Source organism: Delphinapterus leucas, chromosome X, assembly GCF_059928025.1.
Source record: "Delphinapterus leucas isolate spDelLeu-1000000601 "Yukka" chromosome X, BTC_Dleu_Yukka2, whole genome shotgun sequence".
NCBI classification, from domain to species: domain Eukaryota; kingdom Metazoa; phylum Chordata; class Mammalia; order Artiodactyla; family Monodontidae; genus Delphinapterus; species Delphinapterus leucas.
In genome coordinates, this window is record NC_143150.1 from 45,300,332 (window position 1) to 45,321,787 (window position 21,456).

At 40.3% G+C, this 21,456-nt stretch overlaps 1 protein-coding gene across 3 annotated transcripts; it reads right to left on the reverse strand.

Moving 5' to 3' along the window:
- Nucleotides 1-14,427: 14,427 nt before the first annotated feature.
- On the reverse strand, nucleotides 14,428-18,577 carry ARMCX1 (armadillo repeat containing X-linked 1). 3 transcript variants are annotated; one of them, XM_022580757.2, is made up of 5 exons: nucleotides 18,450-18,577; nucleotides 18,040-18,108; nucleotides 17,452-17,551; nucleotides 16,587-16,701; nucleotides 14,428-16,333 (listed from the first exon to the last, which is right to left on the reverse strand). In XM_022580757.2, exon 5 carries the CDS (start codon nucleotides 16,201-16,203, stop codon nucleotides 14,839-14,841), a length of 1,365 nt encoding a protein of 454 aa, XP_022436465.1. In that variant the 5' UTR covers nucleotides 16,204-16,333; nucleotides 16,587-16,701; nucleotides 17,452-17,551; nucleotides 18,040-18,108; nucleotides 18,450-18,577; the 3' UTR covers nucleotides 14,428-14,838. The 3 variants fall into 3 exon arrangements, with proteins under 3 accessions (XP_022436465.1, XP_022436461.1, XP_089760397.1); XM_022580753.2 differs by having other exon boundaries at nucleotides 17,452-17,614; XM_089904271.1 differs by having other exon boundaries at nucleotides 17,452-18,108.
- Nucleotides 18,578-21,456: the final 2,879 nt, after the last annotated feature.

Genomic DNA, 21,456 nt, shown 5'->3' on the forward strand with positions numbered 1-21,456 from the left:
AAAAGTTTCATTCAAAAAAACATATGGAACATACACAAGGTATACCTCATTTTATTGTACTTCCCTTTATTGCACTTCGCAGATACTACATATTTTACAAATTGAAGGTTTGTAGCAACCCTGCGTCAAGTCTATCGGTACAATTTTTCCAATAACATTTGCTCACTACATGTCTCTGTGTCACATTTTGGTAATTCTCACAATATTTCAAAGTTTTTCATTATCATTATATTTGTTATGCTGATCTGTGATCAGTGATCTTTGATGTTATTATTGCAAAAAGAGTACAACTCGCTGAAAGCTCAGATGACAGAATTTTTAGCAATAAAGTAGTTTAAATTAAGGTATGTACATTATTTTTTAGACATAATTCTATTGCACACTTAATAGACTACGATACTGTACGCATAACTTTTATAGGCACTGGGAAACTAAAATATTCATGTGATTCACTTTATTGTGATATTCACTTTGTTGTGGTGATCTGGAACTGAAACCACAATATATCTGAGGTATGTCTGTATCAAAATTGATCATATACTGGGACATAAATCAAGTTTTAACAAATTTCAAAAGATTGAAATCATACAGTGTGTGTTCCCTAACCATGGTGCAATAAACTAAAAATCATAAAAATATAACCAATAATCTGCATATTTTTTGGAATTAGGAAATACATTTTTAAATAACCCATGGGTCAAAGAAGAAATCATAATTAAAATTTGAAAATATTTTGCATGGGATGGTAATAAAAATATTACATTCAAAGTTATAGAGGATAGTTTGCTTCTGGCTATGACAGCCTACTAATAGAAGACCAATCCTCTCACTTAGAAGGACAAGAAAAGCTGAAAAATCAATTGTTATTACATTTAAACAAGTTAAATTGTTTAAAGACATTGGAGAGGGACTTCCCTGGTGGTGCAGTGGTTAAGAATCCACCTGCAAATGCAGGGGACATGGGTTTGATCCCTGGTCCGGGAAGATCCCACATGCCGCAGGGCAACTAAGCCTGTGCACCACAACTACAGAGCCCGTGCTCTAGAGCCTGTGAGCCACAACTACTGAAGCCCACCCGCTCCAGGTCCCGCGTGCCACGACTACTGAGACAACGTGTTGGAAGTACTGAAGCCCACGCGCCTAGAGCCCACATACCGCAATGAAGAATAGCCCCTGCTCACCACAACTAGAGAAAGCCTGTGCACAGCAATGAAGACCTAACACAACCAAAAAAAAAAGACATTGGAGAGCTGTGAAAGCAGCCAGGATTTGAAGTACCAAAATCGTGGAGAGAAGGGAAACTTAAAGAGGTGAAACACATTTGACACCAATTTTCCTCTTGAAGCATTTGTCAATTCATTATCAACATGGGTGGAGAGACTGAAAAATAAGCTGCTAAGAGTCAAAAAACCTTAGTAGAACTTTCAGCAGTTACACAGAGTTAAGGATTCAAAATCTAGAACTTAGGGCTACCTACACATCCAGGATTTGGTGGGCTAAGATCTTGGAGAAAGGAAATTACAAAGAAATGAAACTGATTTTCTCTTTGAGGCATTCACCAATTCTTAAATGGGTGTAGAGCTAGAAGCAAAGAAACCAAGTAGAAAAAGGCGATTAAGAGGCTAGGAAGATAAACTGAGCTTTTGGCAGCTTCATAGTGCAGGGAAGATAAAAGTTGGAGTTTGTAGATTTCCAAGGTTGGGGGAACCAATAAATTCCCTAGGCTGTCAGTTAGAACCCCTGAAGTATTACACCCTAGGAATAAGGGTGAACTAGAAATAGAATAGGTCTGCCAAAGATTGAAATCCAACCTCAAATTAGTTCAATTCTTGATTAGCTTAAGGTAATTTACTCTTATACTGCTTTGCCAAAGCCAAAGCAAATCTTCTACAAATCAAGATAAAGTCATCTACATTTTCTAGAATTTTTCATTCATAATATTTAGCACTCAAACAAAAGCATACCAAGAGATATGACAAACAGAATTTTTTTAAAGGAGAAAAAGAAATAAACAATAGAAATGGACCTATAGAAGATTAAGCTATTAGAGGTATCAGATATAGACTTTAAAAGAATTGTGATTAATATGTTCAAGAAAACAGAAAACAAGATAGATGTTTTCACCCAATAACTGAAATGTGGGGGGAAAAGAATCAAATGGAAATTCTCAAAGTAAAAATGTAATAGTGACCTTCAGCTTCAGCTCCAACATATGAAGAGTTGAAAGTCCTCATTGCCCTCCTTACAATAAGAAAAATGTTGAACAAATAGAAAATCAACAACTTCTCTAAGATTGATCAGAGAATTGAGGTCACAGGGCAAAACAACACCCCCAAAGTCTGGAGATATAGGAAGAATCACAGCTAAGATGAGACTACTTGAAGCAGTAACTGGTCAGAATACCTTCAATGGTCATTTTGAATTGCTAGAGACTGGATGTGGATTAGCTTAAGAGTTAAAAATCTATGGGCAGGGTCACTTTTGAGGGGATCATCACATTTTCACTATTTTCTTCCCTGATGGAACCCAACAGGTTCTCACAATGAAGATCAGAGAAAATTTCCCTCATATTTCTGTCAGGGGGAGGGGAAAATAACCATTTTGAATTATGCCCAGGGGAAAAATAACCATTTTGAAATACATCCAAAATGTTCTCCATAACAAAGGCTATCCTGAAAGGGAAACTACTTTACCAGGGCCTTATCTGACCTGGGGGAAGGACAACTGGCTGGTTCCAGCTCCATCTAGACTTCCTGTCTCATGTAAAGGGAGAAAAAAAACACCGTTAATCAACCGGATCTAATTAACATTGGTAGAATATTTAATCCAACAACAGCAAAAAATACACATACTTCTTAGGCTCACATAAAATATTAACCAAGACAGACCACAATTTTAGGCCATAAAACACACTTAACAAGTTTAAAAGAGTAGAAAGCATACAAAGTATTCTCTCAGACCACATGGAATTAAACTAGAAGTCAATAACAGAAAGATAGCTGCAAAATCTCTAAATATTTGAAGATTAAACAACACACTCTTAAAACATGTGTCAAAGAAGAAGTCACAGAAGAAATTTTTAAATATTTTGATATAAATGAAAATCAAAATATTGATATAACTTATCAAAAATTATGGTATCCAGTGAAAAAAGTGCTAAATTTATGGAAATTAATGCATACACAAATTTCCCGCTTTTTGAAAGTTTGCTTCATGCTACTTGCTTTTTTACAAAAGACCTACATTAGTACCTGTTTTCACAAACTGAAAGAAATCCAAAGGCAATTTTTGCTTTTATGGAAAAAGATGAAAAGAGAAAATAGCATTCAGCATTTGTTTTGCAGCAAACCAAGCTATTATGGAAGCAGCATGTACCCCAAGGAGTGAGAGTAGCATTCACTGCCAAGCTCCTTCCCTGTGAACTACACTCATCATCTCAGCATCAAGGTGCCATAGCTTTGAACTGTGTCTTTGAGCATCTGTGCTTTATCTCAGCTTATTTTGTGCATCCATTAACAATATTTGTCCTAAGGTAATTGCTTCTTCACTTTAAGCCATTTTGGCTTGTGAACGCTCTACTTTTGGACAGCAGTGGAAACCTGTATTAGAAAATAAGAAAGAGGGGAGGTGTGGCCAAGATAGTGGAGGAGTAAGCCCCTGAACTCACCTCCTTTCATGGGAACATCAAAATTACAACTATTTACAGAGCAACTATCTATGGGAATGACCTGAAGACTAGCAGAAAACATCTTCCACAACTGAAGTTATAAAGAAGGAACCACAGTGAGATGGGTAGGAGGGGCAGACACACAATATATCCAAGACTCACATCCTTGGGTAGGTGACCCACAAGTGGGAGGATAAACACAATCACAGAGTTTCTCCCCAAAGAGCAAAGGATCTGAGCCCCATATTGGGCTCCCCAGCCTGGGGGTCCTGCACCAGGGAGACAAACCTCCAGAATGTCTGACTTTGAAGGCCAGTGGAGCTTGCAAACAGAAGAGTCTGAGGGGTATAGGAAACAAAGATTCTGCTCTTAAAGCTCGTGCAGCTGTTTTGGGAGTTTCCTCGTTAGCATCAGTGTCCTTGTAGTAGAAAGAACTCCCACATGCCACGGAGCAGCTAAGCCCGTGTGCCACAACTACTTGAACCTGTGCTCTAGAGCCCACGCACCACAACTACCGAGCCCACACACCACGACTACTGAAGCCTGCACACCCTAGAGCCTATGCTCCACAACAAGAGAAGCCACTGCAAACGAGAAGCACACACACTGCAACAAAGAGGAGCCCCTACTCACCGCAACTAGAGAAAGCCTGTGCATAGCAATGAAGACCCAACATGGCCAAAATTTTAAAAAAGTACACTAGAAGGAATCAACAGTAGATTAGATGATACAGAGGAATGGATCAGTGAACTGGAAGACAGTGTAGTGGAAATCACACAAGCTGAACAGAAAAAACAAAAAAGAATTTTAAAAAATGAGGATAGTTTAGGAGACCTCTGGAATGACATTAAGCTACCATTTGCATTATAGAGATCCCAGGAGAAGAGACAGAGAAAGGGGCAGCGAACTTATTTGAAGAAATAATAGCTGGAAACTTCCCTAACCCAGGGAAGGACACAGACATTTCCTCTAGTATCAGGAACAAGACAAGGATGCTCACTCTCACCACTTTTATTCAACATACTATTGGAAGTCCTAGCCACAGCAGTCAGACAACAAAAAGAAATAAAAGGCATCCAAATTGGAAAGGAAGAAGTAAAACTGTCACTGTTTGCAGATGACATGATACTATTTATAGAAAATCTTAAAGATGCCACCAAAAAACTGTTAGAACTAATAAATTCAGTAAGGTTTCAGGATACAAAATTAATATACAGAAATCTGTAGAATTTCTATACACTATCAACAAACTATCAGAAATAAAAATTATGAAAACATTTACAACTGCATAAGAAAAGAATAAAAAACCTAGGAATAAACCTAAGCAAGAAAGTAAAAGACTGGTACTAAGAAAACTATAAAACATTGACAAAAGAAATTGAAGACAACACAAACAAAGGGAAAGATATACCATGCTCATGGATTGGAAGGATTAATATTGTTAAAATGGCCAATCTACAAATTCAAATGGAATCCTATCAAAACACCAATGGCATTTTTCAAAAAACTAGAACAAATAATTCTAAAATTTATATGGAAATACAAAAGACCTGAAATAGCCAAAACAACTTTGAGAAAAAAGAACAAAGCTGGACATATCACATTCCCTGATTTCAAATTATACTACAAAGCTACAATACTCAAAACAGTATAGTACTGGCACAAAAACAGAAACATAGATCAATAGAACAGAATAGAGAGCACAGAAATAAATCTACACTTACAAGGTCAATTAATCTATGACAAAAGGGGCAAAAATATACAATGGGGAAAAGACAGTCTCTTCAATAAATTGTGTTGGGAAAACTGGACAACTACATGCAAAATAATCAAACTGTACTACTTTCTCATACCATATACAAAAGTAAACTCAAAATGGATTAAAGATTTAAATATAAGACCTAAAACCATAAAACTCCTAGAAGAAAACATAGACAGTATGCTCTTTGAATCAATCTTAGCAATATTTTTTTTGATATGTCTCCTCAGGCAAAGATGATAAAAACAAAAATAGACAAACGGGATTACTTCAAAGTAAAAAGCTTTGCACAGTGAAGGAAAATATCAACAAAAGAAAAAGGCAGCCTACTGAATGGGAGAAGATATTTGCAAATGATATATTCAATAAGGGATTAATGTCCAAATATGCAGATAATTCATACAAATCAATAACAATAAAACAAACAACTCGATTAAAAGATGGGCAGAGAACCTGAAAAGACATTTTTCCAAAGAAGACATACAGACAGCAGACAGACACTTGAAGTGATGCTCAACATCACTAATCATCAGGGAAATGCAAATTAAAATCACAATGAGATACCACCTTACACCTGTTGGAATAGCCATTATCAAAAAACACCAAAACAAAACAAAAAAAGAAAAAAAAATAACAAGTGTTGGTAAGGATGTAGAGAAAAGAGAACCTTCATTTACTGTTGGTGTAGCTACTGTGGAAAACAGTATGGAGACTCCTCACAAATTTAAAAGTAGGACTACCATGATCCAGCAATTCCACTTTTGGATATTTTTCCAAAGAAAACAAAAACACTAATTCAAAAAGATATATGCACCCTTATGTTAACTGCAGCTATTATTTACAAGATAGTATGGATAATATACCAAGATATGGAAGCAACCTAAGTGTCTATTGATGGGTGACTGAATAAAGAAATTGGGGTATACATATATACCATTGTGTTAGTTTCAGGAATACAGCAAAGTGTTTCGGATACACACAATGAAATACTACTCAGCCATAAGAAAGAATAAAATCTTACCATTGTGACAGCATGGATGGACCTTGAGGGTATTATGCTAAGTGAAGTAAGTCAGACAGAGAAAGACAAATATTATATGACATCACTTATATGTGGAATCTTAAAAAAAGTACAAATGAACTTATTTACAAAACAGAAACAGACTCACAGATATAGAAAACAAGCTTATGGTTACCAAAGTTGAAGGGGGGAGGGATAAATTAGGAATATAGGATTAACAGATATACACTACCATATACAAAATAGGTAAACAACAAGGATTTACTGTTGCACAGGGAACAATATTCAATATCTTGTAATAACCTATAATGGAAAAGACTTGAAAAAAAATATAATATCCAAATCACTTTGCTGTACGCCTGAAACTAACACAGTATTGTAAATTAACTGTACTTCAATTAAAAAAATTTATTTTTTAAAATATTTATTCATTTGGTTGAACCTGGTCTTAGTTGCAGAAGGTGGGCTCCTTAGTTGCAGCACGTGGGCTCCTTAGTTGTGGCAGGTGGGCTCCTTAGTTATGGTAGGTTGGCTCCTTAGTTGCGGCAGGAAGACTCCTTAGTTGTGGCACGCAAACTCTTAGTTTATTTTATTGATCCATTTCATTATGTCAGGGTTTTCATTACAGCTTATTGAAAGAAAGCCACAAAAATTAGCAAGATTATAGTTAAACCACATTTTAGCAAAGACTGAAATAGAAATGGAAAAAAAACTAAAGAGGTGACAATTCATTTTGCTTGAGTTTCAAAAAAAAATCAATAACAAGTTATCATTACTCATCAAAAAAAATCCAGAAAAGAAAGATACTAATCAACATGTAGGAGAGGATGCATTGCAAATACTACAGTTTTCTCCTGTTGTAAAAGTATACATCTCTCAAACTCTGTATGAAAGCTAATTGATAATATACCTTACCAGTCATAAAACTACCATCAACTGATGATCCACCTCTGGCAAAGGGGTATCTAGGCAGACAAAATTTTTAATTGTGTCCAAGGAGAAAGATGCTCTAGCTCTTGAATACAAGTATTTGATTTCAGCCACAAGTCAATCTCCATAGCAGATGTGGATACACCTGGTTCTACTACTTTGACAGCACTAACATCTAGCTAAGTCAGCTTGCCCTGATTCCTTGAGCACTAAATAAAAAACCTTCTGATAATTTGGTTTCTGATGCAAATTGACCTTAGGGACAGAATGTTCTTAGCAGCCAACACTAAGAATCTGATCTATTTCGTAATTACATTTCTTATAGTAACATAGACTGTCATTCTGTTATTTTATTTTTAAAAAGAAATTCCACCCCATTTAATAACATGTTATGTCCATGTGCAAACTTAGAAAAATGCTCAATAAACAGAAGGCTCTAATGCGCAAACAAAGATGCTTGTATTACATTTACTCTTTCACTTTTTAAAATGTAAATGGTCAACAGGGCCAAAAAGTTACACTTAGCCCACTGCCAGTGCTGGATTGAATTCCATTGGCATGAACCTGTTAGGATAAAATTACCCATCCAATAAGGCTTCTTTCCCACCCCCTACCTTCTCCCTCCACCCAGGCTTACCCCCAAACCTAACATTGCCCAAGCCCTTAACACAAGGCCTGAGAGGGACCCAATGGAGAGGGGAAAGCATGGAGATACACATCTCTGAAAGTAAATATGTGTTAACCTGCTTGACACCACACCTCAGGGCAGAGCAAACCAGGGGTCATTACCCTAGTCTTCAGCACCCCGAGATGGCAGCACGATAGTTCTCATTTAAAGGCAAGGAAGAGCCACAGTTTAAACAGAGAAATCAGAATAAAACGTTCAACCTGGGATGTGATGTAAAATGAATGTAAAAAGATAGCATGGAAAATAGTCATAATCACTCTTCAAAAAAACCATTCTCAAGGGAATTTAGCAGAGAAATTAACTAAACAGAGGCATAAACACAAAATTTGCCTGAACCACATCAATTTGCTAAACCTACACTTAGAATCCCTTTTGAAACAAGGCAAGTAAAATATGAATTTAAAAATAGAAAACCAGTTTCCTGAGCCTTGAAATATTATGCTTTGGGTGACAATTTATAAGAGAGCTATACTCCATCTTTGTAAAATTCCCTTTGAACACATTTGACTGGGATAGACCCACTTAAATTCCTAAAACAATTAGATGAGAGAAAAACCAAAATAGCAAAATATCCTCTGAGTTTCTAATTTCCTCAGTTACCCAGAAGTTGCCATCCTCTCTAAAGAGAGGACACTGCCCCCTCCCTGCCCCGATGAGCTGCCACAATCACAGAACTGTGCCCTTCCCAAAATGTTTGAGAGTGGCAGCCTCCGATGTGAAAGCATGAGGACATCTGCGTGTGGCTGGGCCGGCCCTGTGGCCTCCCTGGACCAGGCAGTCACATATCTGTCTCACACAGCACTTACCAAAGTCTGGGTGATTCTGTGCCAAACAATACCAGGTGTGGGACATCAAAATTGCATGCAGTGCACATAGGGCTGTGCCACGTTAAGACTGGTGCCTTCTCAGTCTCTGTTCAACAAAGGTCCAAAAAATCTTGGCATCCAGCCACACCCAGGTCACCGTATTACCACAGCAATGACAAATATTATTCTGTATCAAATGCCCACCGGTGCATCACCTGGTGTCATGGGAATTAAATGGTCACCCACAAAAGACACAGAAGCACAAAGAGACTACTGCCAATGGTCTCTCAGAAGGAGGAAAGGAAAAGACAAGTGCGAGGGAGGGAGAGGGAAGAATGGGAAGGGATGAGAAAAGAGACCTGCAGGAGCAGATGGACACTGGTCAGACCTGTGCCCCTGCTGCACGGTGGCTTTTTATTACGCAAATTGACCTCATTTTTCACCCCATGTAGAAAAGTCACTCAGCACCCCAAGTTCAAGATATCAATACAGAAGTTGTTATTATTTGCTCCATTCTCCAACTGCTCACCCTACCTGACACATAGGAGCAGCAAGATAAATATGAGTATCTCTGTTTCTCACCCAAGTCTCGCCTATAGGCAACCCCTAAGACTTTACTCTTTCTTCTACACCTTGCTGTGTGTGTTTCTACAAAGTTATGTAATCAACGTACAGAATCTCATTTCCGTCTGTCTTCATCAAGGGGAGTTTTGTGTTGGGTATGTATGGAGGCATTATACAGATGTTTGGCTCCATACTAAGGAACTTTAAAGCAACCAGTTGATCAGGTTTGGAAGGCCACTGGCTCTGCCTCTTACTAATGGAGTGATCTTGGGAATCTTATCCAACTTATCCAAATCCCATTTCTTCTTCAGCAAAAATATAATAATATTTACTTGACATGATTATTGAGACTAAGGTGGGGGTGGGAGGTAAATATATAAAATGCCAATGTCTGACAAATGCTAGGTACCACCCCCCTCTTTTCTTCTATAATATACATGTCTTTGACATGCATATCTTGCTTACCAAATTTGAGTAATATTATTCTAAAAAGGAGAAAACTCAAGGGCTTCTAATATTGTCTGAAATTATTATTATTATAATCTTATTTAATTATTTACAACCTAAAATTAGGCATCAATGCCTTTACTTATAGCTCTTGGAGAGAAAAACATCTTTCCTCTACCCATCTTGGGTTCTGGGCTGGGACTCTGTGACAAAAGACAGATTAACAAGAGAAAAGCATACACATTTATTTAACACAAGGTTTGCATGATATGGGAGGCTTCATAAGGAAATGAGATCCAAAGAAGTGGCAAAACCTAAATGCTTATATATTGGATTGAAGGAAGAAAAGCAATTGTGCAAAAGAAACTAAAATATGTGGAGACTAAAGGAAGATAAAAGTTATTTTGACAAGAACTGTTTTACAGAATTCTCTCAGCCTCAACTCCCCATCTCTGGAGACAATAATATGTCTTTCTTCCTGGTATAGGAAGGGCATCGTTCACATTGGATTTTTATCTCTTGTCTTCAGGAAGAAAAGGGAAGTTCAGAGTGCACTTCTTGTACTTGCTATTTTTCAAGTGCTTTTAGCTCAAAATAATCCTTATGCCAAAGTGGCATATTTTGGGGTAGCATATTCTGCCACTCTTCACTCTCATACAAAGTACAAAGCAAAAAACTCACAAATTAAAAATAAATCAAGCTATATAACTAAACAAATTTAAATTAACATTAATTCCATGAGATTGATAATGTTGCTTTGGTGGCTCTAAATCAGTCTGCAACATAAATATGATACCAATGGCAAGAACACAGATTCTCTTGATTTAAACATTCCTTCAGTAGGGTGAGTCTAATGACTCCCCCTCAACCCTCTGCCAGTTTTGTAACTCAAACTACTGCCAAACCTCTATCAGTACAAAGTGATACTTAACTTACTATGGAGCAAATGCATCTTCTATGTATTATGTCTTTACGTAGTCTCATTGATGAGAAACAATTTCATTGATCTAAGATGCCTTTGATTTTTAGATACATCATTATTTTATATACCACTAAGAATGAAAAAAATATACTTCTATTTAAACTATGACACAATGCTAAGGTGCCACCAACTATAAGATCTATCATAACTTCAGAAATACTAAAACTGGGGAGCAGGGGGTGGCAGGGAAACATCTATCTTATGATCAATGAATACAGTGGTGCTCACACTTAGTGCCATGACAGTATTTAACATAAACACAAAATTTGGCTCCCAAGTCACCAGGTGACACTTGAAAATACAGAATATACTTATAATGAATTTCTTTAATGAAAACGGAACGCTTAAAAAACATTTATAGGAAATGCCTTAAACCCAGAAACATGTACATGTACTCCCAGAATTCCACCAACCCTACTTTGAGAAATACTTAGGCTTCATATCTTCATGTCTAAACCCAGGCATTAGGAATGTTGTAAAAATTGATGAGATGGAATTGAGGAAACATATTCAGTTCTTAGAAGGGAACAAAGACCCTATTCCTCAGAGGAATTATTTTATCAGTTTATTTATTAAAATCCACTGGGCCAACAGGTACACGAAAAGGTGCTCAACATCCACTAATCATCAGGGAAATAGAAATCAAAACCACAATGAAATATCACCTCACACCTGTTATAATGGGTATCATCAAAATGACAAGAGATAACAAGTGTTGGAGAGGGCATGGAGAAAGGGAGCCCTTGTGCACTGTTGGTGGAAATGCAAATTGGTACAGCCACTATGGAAAACAGTATGGAGGTTCCTTAAAAGAAAATGAAAAATAGAACTATCATATGATCCAGCAATCCCACTTCTGGATATATGTCCAAAGGAAATAAAAACAAGATCTCGAAAAGATATCTGCACACCCATAAGCATTGCATCATTCTTCACAATGGCTAAGATATGGAAACAATCTAAGTGTCTATCAACAGATGAATGGTTAAAGAACATGTAGTACATATACCACAGCCATGAGAAAGAAGGAAATCTTGCTGTTTTCAATAACTTTGGAAAAACTTGTAGGCAATTATGCTAAGTGAAATAAGTCAGACAGAGAATGATAAATACTGTATGATATCACTTATATGTGGAATCTAAAAAAGACAAACTCAGAGAGTAGAGTGGTAGTTACTGGGGACTGGGGGTGGAGGAAGTGGGGGGATATTGGTCAAATGGTACAAATTTCCAGTTATAAGATTAACAAGTTCTGAGGATCTAATGTACAACATGGTGATTATAGCTAGTAATACTGTATTATATATTTGAATGTTGCTAAGAGAGTAGATTTTAAATATTCTCACCCCAAAAAAGAAATAGTGATTATGTGACAGGATGGAGGTGGTAGCTAATGCTATGGTGGTCGTCATTTTGCAATATATATATATATCAACAGGTCATACACCTTAAACTTACACAATGTTATGTCAATTATATCTCAATAAAGCTGGGGAAAAATAACACTAGCGTATGGCAGAAGGACAGCTTAGAAAAAAAGATAAATTAAAAATTATCCACCCTGTCTTTTAGCTAATTAAGGGTGTTCACTTTTATCAATTAACTCCTATGTTCCAGCACTACTTTAGCAGTTTACCCACATTACCTCATTTAATCATATGATATAAGGACTCTTAGCATCCACATCTTGACAGCTCATCTATCATTTCAACACATCCTCCTTTTTGGTCTAAATATTTTCCCACTCAATATGTGGGAAACATATCCATATAAACCCCACCCATTCTCCCATTCTATCATCTCCTTCACTTCCAACCAAGCCTGTACCCAACATTTTTATTTTCCAACAATTACACAAAAAATCAATATACATTACAGATAAGAAAATACAGATGAGGGAAAAGATTCAAATACTAAATTCATGCACTGTCTTATTACTCATAGCCATTTTTCTTATTTTGGTATATAGCCTTAGAGAAGTTTTAATGCATGTAAATATTTTATATTTCTCAAAAATGGAATACACTATGTATATGGTCATGTAACTGGCTTTTCCACTTAAAATATATGCTGAGGGCTTCCCTGGTGGTGCAGTGGTTGAGAGTCCGCCTGCCAATGCAGGGGACACGGGTTCGTGCCCCGGTCCAGGAAGATCCCACATGCCGCGGAGCAGCTGGGCCCATGAGCCATGGCCGCTGAGCCTGCGCGTGCGGAGCCTGTGCTCTGCAACGTGAGAGGCCACAACAGTGAGAGGCCCGCGTACCACACACACACACACACACACAAAAAAAAAAAAAAAAATATATATATATATATGCTGAATTTTCTCCATGTAAATAAGTGTAGTTGCCCATCAACATTTTCAAGAGCTGAATAATGTTTCAATACCTTAATTTCTTAGCCAAGTGCCTATTTCAAGACACTTGGGTCATTCACAGTTTTTCACTCTTCAAAACAGTGCAAAGATGCACAAACTTGTACAAGCCAGTTATTTCTCCTAAACCAATTATATCTCCTAAGGACAAATTTGTATAAGTGGAATTACTGGGTCAAAGAACATGCACATCTTGAAAGCTTCTGAAACATGTATCCAAATGGATCTTGTACCAAGTATGCTCCCACCAGCACAGTTTGAAAGTGTCCCTCCACCCACACCTTCACCATACTCTGGGTTGGAAGAGAGGTGGATTTTCTCCAGTATGGATGCCAACAGCCCTCTCGAGGTTCCATAAAGACCCTGCCCCAACCAATCTTGTAAAAGAAATCTGATAGAAGCACTAAAAAGTATTCTTTTATATTTTCTCATAATTTCAAAATAATCACTAACATATTCACTCCCATAGACACCAGAGTTGGACAAGAAAGAGGATGTTTTCCTATCAAATGCCCTCAGGACCCTACAATAAAATTGTCCCTCTCTGTATGTCCCCAGGATAGGTTCCAGCACTTCTTCATTCAAAGCAACTCTCACTTCCTTCCTCCCCTTGCCACTCCCATTGCCACCAGTGAAATTTCACGCCTTTAACATCTATGCCTGAACTATGGTGGTAACTTCCTAAGTGGTGTTCCAATCTCCAGTGGCCACTCCTGTCCCCACCCCAACTCTGACCCATTCTGCACACAAGTCAGCCACATAATGTTCCTTTCATCCTGTCACTCCTCTGGTCACAAAAGAGTTTGGTGTCTCCCAGGGGTTGGTGGAATAATATACAGACACCTCAGTTTAGAAATCAGGGAACCTCCATGAATGGAACTCACCCAACTGCTAGACTGTATTTTCCATCACTCCCCTCCCCACACTTTATTCCACAGAGAAGGCACAGCCTCCTTCTTCTGTGGAGAAAAATTCCCACCTCCATGCCTTTCTTCCTATCACTCCTCCTTCCTCCAATGCCCTTCCGCCCTGTTTTTATCCTATCCTTCATGCCCAGTTCTACTTAAGCATCCGGAGGAGAGCACTGTTGCCTGCAGAAATAGGAAACAGATGGCCATGATTAGAGGTTCTCAGTTTTGTTAGTATCTTTTTGTTTCCATACATCTTGCCTCTCCAAATATATCATAAACTCAAGAACATAATTTTTTTTGCTGGTTAAAACACACAACTTTATTGATGAAACACAAGATTAACAAATGTAAACCAATACAAAAGTATAGCTTATTCGTGATTAGTTCGCTGTCAGTTTAAGTAGAGGAAAGAGTAAAAATATCTCAATCTAGGTAGCAAGATGGAATCAATAAATGCTTTCTTTGTACAAGCTCTAGTATTCATCTGACATCCTTAAAATGGTCTAGCCTAAAACCAACCATCACAACCAGCATCACTGTTGATATGTGATATTCATTATTCCAAAATAGCAGCTGAAAGGATCTCTTTGACATATAAGCACAGTGAAAAGCAAAGAATTTACAAAATGCATTGTTCCCAAGTGCAAACTAAAAAAATTACCTCAGTATTGTTTGGGACAGACCCCCAGTTAAAGTTTGGTCAATACTTTTAGGACTTTTACTTTCACGACCAGATCACTGTGATTTGCTAATGCTTTGATTTTCTTAACACACACTCCAGATTCTTTGAATAAGAAAAAAAGTGAACTTCTGCTGAATTCTTTCCTGGATGAGGCAAGCCCTTCATTTTTTATGTTGTCATTTATATTCTCAAATAGGGTAAGGATATTAAGAAGAATCTCTCTGTCCCATTCTTTATTAAAGAGGGAAATCAATTCTGATGGTACTTTACAACTGACCAGCTCTCTTGTCATGGCTGGATTTTCAGTAAAGTTTATGATTAGTTTCATAATCTGAATCTTGGTGAAGTAATTTCCCAGGAATAACAAAGCAAAAAAGTCTGGAAAAGAATAGGAAAGCAAATGTTGGTAGTGATTTGTCACAGTCATGTTGGTTAACAGCCTTAGACCAGCCATCTGCACAGCTGAGTCCAAACGACAGATCATGGTGTCATCACACACTTGACTGATATATGTCTTAATCTTGCCCTGATTTTCCGCATTCACACTCAAGTTATTAAGGGCATTGTATGCCTTTTCCCTAATAATGGGATCTTTCGTTTTTATTAGTTTTGCAATAATTGGGAGACCACCCAATTCACGAATGGCATTTTGGTTAAATGAATATGCTGCATTGTTACCCAGAGTGACCAAGGCTACTTCCTGAATAAAAGGATCGCTAGTTCTTTCTAGGATGTTAAGGACCTTTTGAAGGTCAGTAGCACCCAGAATATCATCAATTTTGTAGGGAAAGTTGAACTTGCCCCTTCGAACAGGCCATGATGTAGCTGGAGTCCTGGCGCTCTTACCTCTGGTCCTTCCCTTGGACTTGCCACTAGTCCTGCCCCCAGCCCTAGCTCCATTCCTCACAGGGTGGCAGCCTCCACCCCTGACTCCTGGGCAGGGTAAACCAGGTGTAAGGGTCCTGGTTCCGGAGATGGTACCCAACCTGGCCCCTTTGCCCGCCTTTGCACTTGCCTGTTCCTTCAGGGTGCTGAAAAGGGCCCTGGCCTTGGCCTCTAGGCCACCTCCACTCTGGGCCTTCAAGTGGGCCTCTGCCTTTACATCAGGTCCACTCCTGAGTTCCACGGACACCTCAGCCTTGGCCTTTGAGTCACCCTGAAGTCTGGCTCCAGCCCCTGCCCCAGCATTAGCCTTAGCTCCTTTCCCAGTCTCTGCAATATCGCTAGATTCCTCCTCCTCATCGTCATCGTGGTCGTCCCAGATTTTCTCGCTCTCATCTCTTCCCCAGGTCAGTCTGTATACGCAGTAGCAGGCGCCAGCGCCGATCACTACACCAGCTGCCAAGCAGCCAGCTTCCCGAGTTCGGCCCATGCTGCCACGAGTGTCTGGAGGGTTTGCTCTGGCCAGAAGAGTGCTCCCAAGTCAGGGGGCAGGGGGAGGGGGCTGTGGAGTCTTCAGCTACAGCCAGCAGGCTCTGCTGCAGCTACAGATACTGGGGGACCTAAGAATGAAAGAAAGATTTGAGGCTTCAGTCTCCTCCTTCTGTGCCTTCGCATGCAGACAGACTGAACTACAGACCTACAAAGAGACAAAACAAATGGGGACATGGCAGGGACTCAAGGGTAGATCACTGATCCCTTTTTTTAATCAGGAATGTAATTTTGAAAATTTTCCCCACCTCCAGATTCTCCAACCTCATGTTCAACCACCCCACCCCAGTATGTTAAATTTAGGATAGCTAATCAGTTCCCTACCTCCCCTGCCCCTCCAGATGTCCTGGGGGCAGTGGCAGCCCCACATACACCCTCAGGGGTCCAGGCAGTTTCTTCCTTCTATTTCTTGCCTGGAAGTACACGGAGTCCTGCAAACCTGCATACAAAGCGGTGGGGGGAGTGGTGCTGAGAGCTCCTGGGACAGACAGATGAACCTCATCCGGGACAGGACACACGTTCCTCTGCGGAATCACTGGCCCTAGTCCCGCGGAGCCCAATATTTCCCACGTTCGGTTCCCCCGCTCTCCTCACTGAGCTGCGGCTTTGAAGTTCATTATGAGCCGCCCCCCCGCCCCCCGTTCCTTCGATCTCCTCCAGTCCTCCACCCAGCCCCCAGCCCCGAAAGTCACTGCCTTCGAAGGTGAGTGCCACAACTCCTTCCCTGTAACAAAATGGATGGTGGTGGAGGGAGAGTGTCTAGAAGCCAGACAGGAGTAAAATGCACAGAAGTCTCGAACTCCGCCCTTGCCTCCGCCACCCCCACCAACCCAGAGGTACCAGGATACTCCTACCCTCACCCATTATATCCACGGCTCGGGAGCAATTTCCTTCCTCCCTCATCTCGGTTTCCGCCTCCACCTAACCTAAGGACTGACAACTCTGGTACCAAAGAGTAATTTGGAGAAAGGTCCTCCCCACCCCCACCCCAGGACTCTCGTGACACCTTCGTCCTCCCAGCCACTTCTTTCCGTGCAGAGCACTTTCTTTTGCAAGCTCCGAAATGGTCCAGAGAGGAGAGGAGGAGGGGTATGTGGGGGAGGTCCACGGGCCCACTGGAGTTTGCAGTCTTCACCATTCTCCAGCCCAGGGATCCCTAAATAGTGCCACCACTCTCACTCTGACATACTTGTTTCTGGACAATTTTCCTCTTCTTCCTGCTCCTAGAGTTGGATTGGCCTTCAGCCGCAAGATCCAAAGACACAGACAGGCGACAGGGCAGAGACAGACTGCTAGGCAGACAGAACAGCACTTCAGACAGTCCCAATACCAGCCTTTCCGAATCCAAGGTCCTGGTTGTCAAACGGATTTCACCTTTTGGTCTCTCACCCTATCCCCACTTCTCAGGACTGCGCTAACAGCAGCCCTCTTCAAGCAAGGGCGTCCATCCACCCCCTCCTCCAGCCCCCAGCCCCAGCCCCAGCGGTCGGCCATTTTCCCAGGAAAAACCACACCCCTTTCGAACAACTGGAAAGAGGGGAGGCGGGGCGAGGGAGTGAGAAAAACCGGAGGAGCAAAAGAAAACGCAAAGATCTCTTTGATTCCCCTGCACGACGCAGTCATAGCCCCAACGACAACTATGTTTCCTGTACGCGCTGTCATCTCCTATTTCCTATATAAAAGAGCAGGGAGGTGACTGCGGAGTCAGTAATGCGCCCGAGTTAGGAGGAGGACCCCAGCCATCCCCGCCCTTCTGGGGACCGCGGGGCAATCCCACCTTTACACTGACTTGCAGAAGTTCGGGGCAGATTCTTTATTCCTTTGCTCCGAGTGGTACAGCGCCCTACTGAAAGACACGGGGAATGACAAGACAGACGCCTAGCCCCAAGATACTGGCTTGCTAGATGGACCAGCACACAGGACAAGAACCTTAACATCGGCCCTTCCCGATTCAAGGCCCTGGATGCCAAAGGTTTCAGGTTTCCCCCCTCCTGGTCTGGGGTCTCCCCTGTAATCTGGCCCCCAGGGTCCACCATTCTTGTTCTTGAAAGGGCCGGGGATAGTGCAAGGGTGTGGAGAAAGCGAGCCTCGTCCTTCGTTAGTCTCCACCCTCCTCTACCCGCACCGCAGGAATCCCCCGGGCAAGCACCCATCCACACATAGACTGGCTGGGATCAGGGAAGTTACCTCCTCCTCCTCCTCTCCTGGCCACAGGCCCGCCAGCCCTCGAGGTAATAGGGAGATGGCAACCGGACCAAACGAAAGACCTGGATTAGAAGGACGTCTGCACACGTCGGCTCCTGCTCACGTGAGAGCCACGTCACTCGTGAGCTCAGAACCCCAATTACCACTCCCACCAGCAGTGCGGCAGGAGCCGGCCCACCCGTTTCCTTTCCCTTCACAGCAGGTCCTGCCACTCATTTTCCTCTGCCAATCCCAGAAACCAGAAGTAGCTTATCTTGTGGTTGGCATTTGCCTTTCTTTGGTTAGCAGAGAGAAACTACATCTGCTCCCATGTCCATTGGTCTTTTCTTCCTCTTTGAGGAATAATTTTTCTCTCCTCTACTCCCTGTCCACCCACCTCTCCCTTCACGCCCCCCCCCACAACGCAGCCTCAATGCTCAGCGTTTCCCCTGCACCCCTATATGAAATGGGATTCAAGATCTCAGAAAAGGATATGGGTAGTGGGAATGTCTTACTTTCTTAAACTTTTCTGTTCATTTTTTAAAAATTAGTAATGCATTACTCTTATATTGAGAAAATAAAATGATGCTATCTTCGTTTGATTGGAGAAGAATTTAAGTCGGAGGGGAAAACCCAAAAGGCCTCGCTAATTTTACTATATTTATTTATAACACAAGGAAAATGTTTCCACTGGTTACAGTCAGAAAGAAGCTTTCAAAACGTAGTAACCTGTTTTAAAATGGAAAACTGTTATTTTTCACATGGTCTATGAATTAGTCCACAAAGATGACTAGTTGTCTAATCTTTGCCATTTTACATAAATGATCCATTACTTTTTCTAATTTTGGATCAACTTACAATTTGATAAAACAAAAACAATAAAATCTTGTATTGTTTGATTAAAGAAAGACATGCATTCAGTGTCACAAAGTCTTGGCTGACTGCTGTGTGAACCTCTTGTGATTTGATGGCTGTTCTGAACACCTGCTCCAGATTAGCTTTTAGTCTACTAAAGCTGAGGAAGCTGAGGGTGTGAGGGATGCAGAAATCATCCGATCTTCCCAGCCTTGTCAAGAAGGAAGGGTGGAAGGTGATGCCCTCCCATCTCTCCTATATTCCAGAGCTTCTCATCCCCTGCATTATAGAGCCTGACTCTTTTTGCACACTCTAAAAATATACATGGTGACCAAAGTGGTAAATGCCACTCAGGTGACAAAACTGAGTAAACACCTTTGACTTCTTTCCTCCCTCCCTCCCTCAAATTCCCACAGAGGTAACTCAGGGATGCAGAGAAGGGACTGCTGTTCCCACCTACTCCTGCAGCTGCAGGTTTCCATGAAGCCTAGAGAAGCAATTGCTGGGGGAAGCGCCCAGGCCTGCCTGTCCTGCTCTGCCCTGATTAATGGTGGCCCAGTTAACCTTGTTCCTGATGCCGTCTGCTGCTACCACCTGGCCTGAGAGGGGCAGCCTGCTGGCCTCCCACCCCTGGCCTCCTTACCTCAGGGCACCCAGGGAGAACCCAGCCCTGCTGCAGGGTCATTGCCCACAGCCCACACCCACCTTGGTGCTCCCTCAGCCAAATGTATGCCTGGGCCTGAAGGACTCTCCCCACTAACCATACTGATTAACCTAGAGTAGGAATTCTCAACTGGCCACCTCTTTGTTCTACCTAAAATTGTATCAAAGTCATGTGCACGCATATGTCCATCTTAGTGGGAAGAGGGGTCATAGCTCTCATCACATTCTCACAGGCAACTAAGACTTAAAAAAAAACTGAAAATAACTCACTTTGAAAAAAAAGATACATCATCTTAGTAGAAATCAATCTCTGTCTCTCTCTCACACACATTATACACACTATTTATTTAAAAATGTGCAAACAACACAGAAATGTATAAAGTAGAATGTGAAAGTTCCCTGCAATGCCTGTTCCACCACCAACCACTGATAACAATTTCCACCTTTCTTCATGCAAATACAGAGTCTATGTATGCATATGTGTTGAACAACAATATACAGAACAACTATATACAGAACAAAAAGGCTCACACTGAGTGACATAAAGTGCAAAGAATCTGCACTTTAATTTGAGAACTGGTATCTTTAAAAATTGTGTCTTTCTATCCATGTCAACTTTTATGATCTTCAATAAATTTTATGTTTCTTCAGATAGGTCATACTCATTATTTGTTAAGTTTATTCCTAGATGTTTTATGGTTTTGTTGCTTTGGGGGATGACATTCCTTTTATGATTATATTTTCTACCAGGTTATTGCCGAAGCAAATAATTCTGATATATTTACTTTTAGTGACCTTTCTTAATATTTCTAATAGAGGCATAACTAATTTTATTGCACTTTGCTTTATTGTGATTCACAGACATTGATTTTTTTACTAATTGAAGGTTTGTGGTAACCCTGTGTCAAGCAAGTCTATCAGTGCCATTTTTCCAACAGCATGTGCTCACTTCATGTCTCTATGTCACAGTTTGGTAATTCTCGCAATATTTCAAACCTTTTCATTATTATTATATTTGTTACACTGATCTGTGATCAGTGATCTTTGATGTTACTATTGCAAAAACATTACAACTCATTGAAGGCTCAAATGATGGTTAGCATTTTTTAGCAGTAACATATTTTTAAATTAACGTATATACATTTTTAAAGACATAATGTTTTGCACACTTAATAGACCACTGTGTAGTGTAAACAAAACTTTCATATGCACTGGGAAGCCAAAAAAATGTGTGACTCACTTTATTGCGATACTGGCTTTATTGTGGTAGTCTGGAATTGGACCCGCAATATCTCTGAAGTATGCCTGTAGTTTTTCAGTTGATAACTGGTTTTTCTAGGTATGCATACATAATCATTTGAAAATGATGATTTTTTAAATTTTGTCTTTTTCAATCATTATTATCTCTTATTCTTTCATTTTCTGGATGTACTACATCAACCAGAACCTCCAGAACTATGTTGAATAATAATGGTGATTTGAGAGCCTCCTT

Bases quoted from the DNA above. Each gene is read 5' to 3' on its own strand.
- ARMCX1 (XM_022580757.2), bottom strand. From the start codon at position 16,203: ATGGGCCGAACTCGGGAAGCTGGCTGCTTGGCAGCTGGTGTAGTGATC.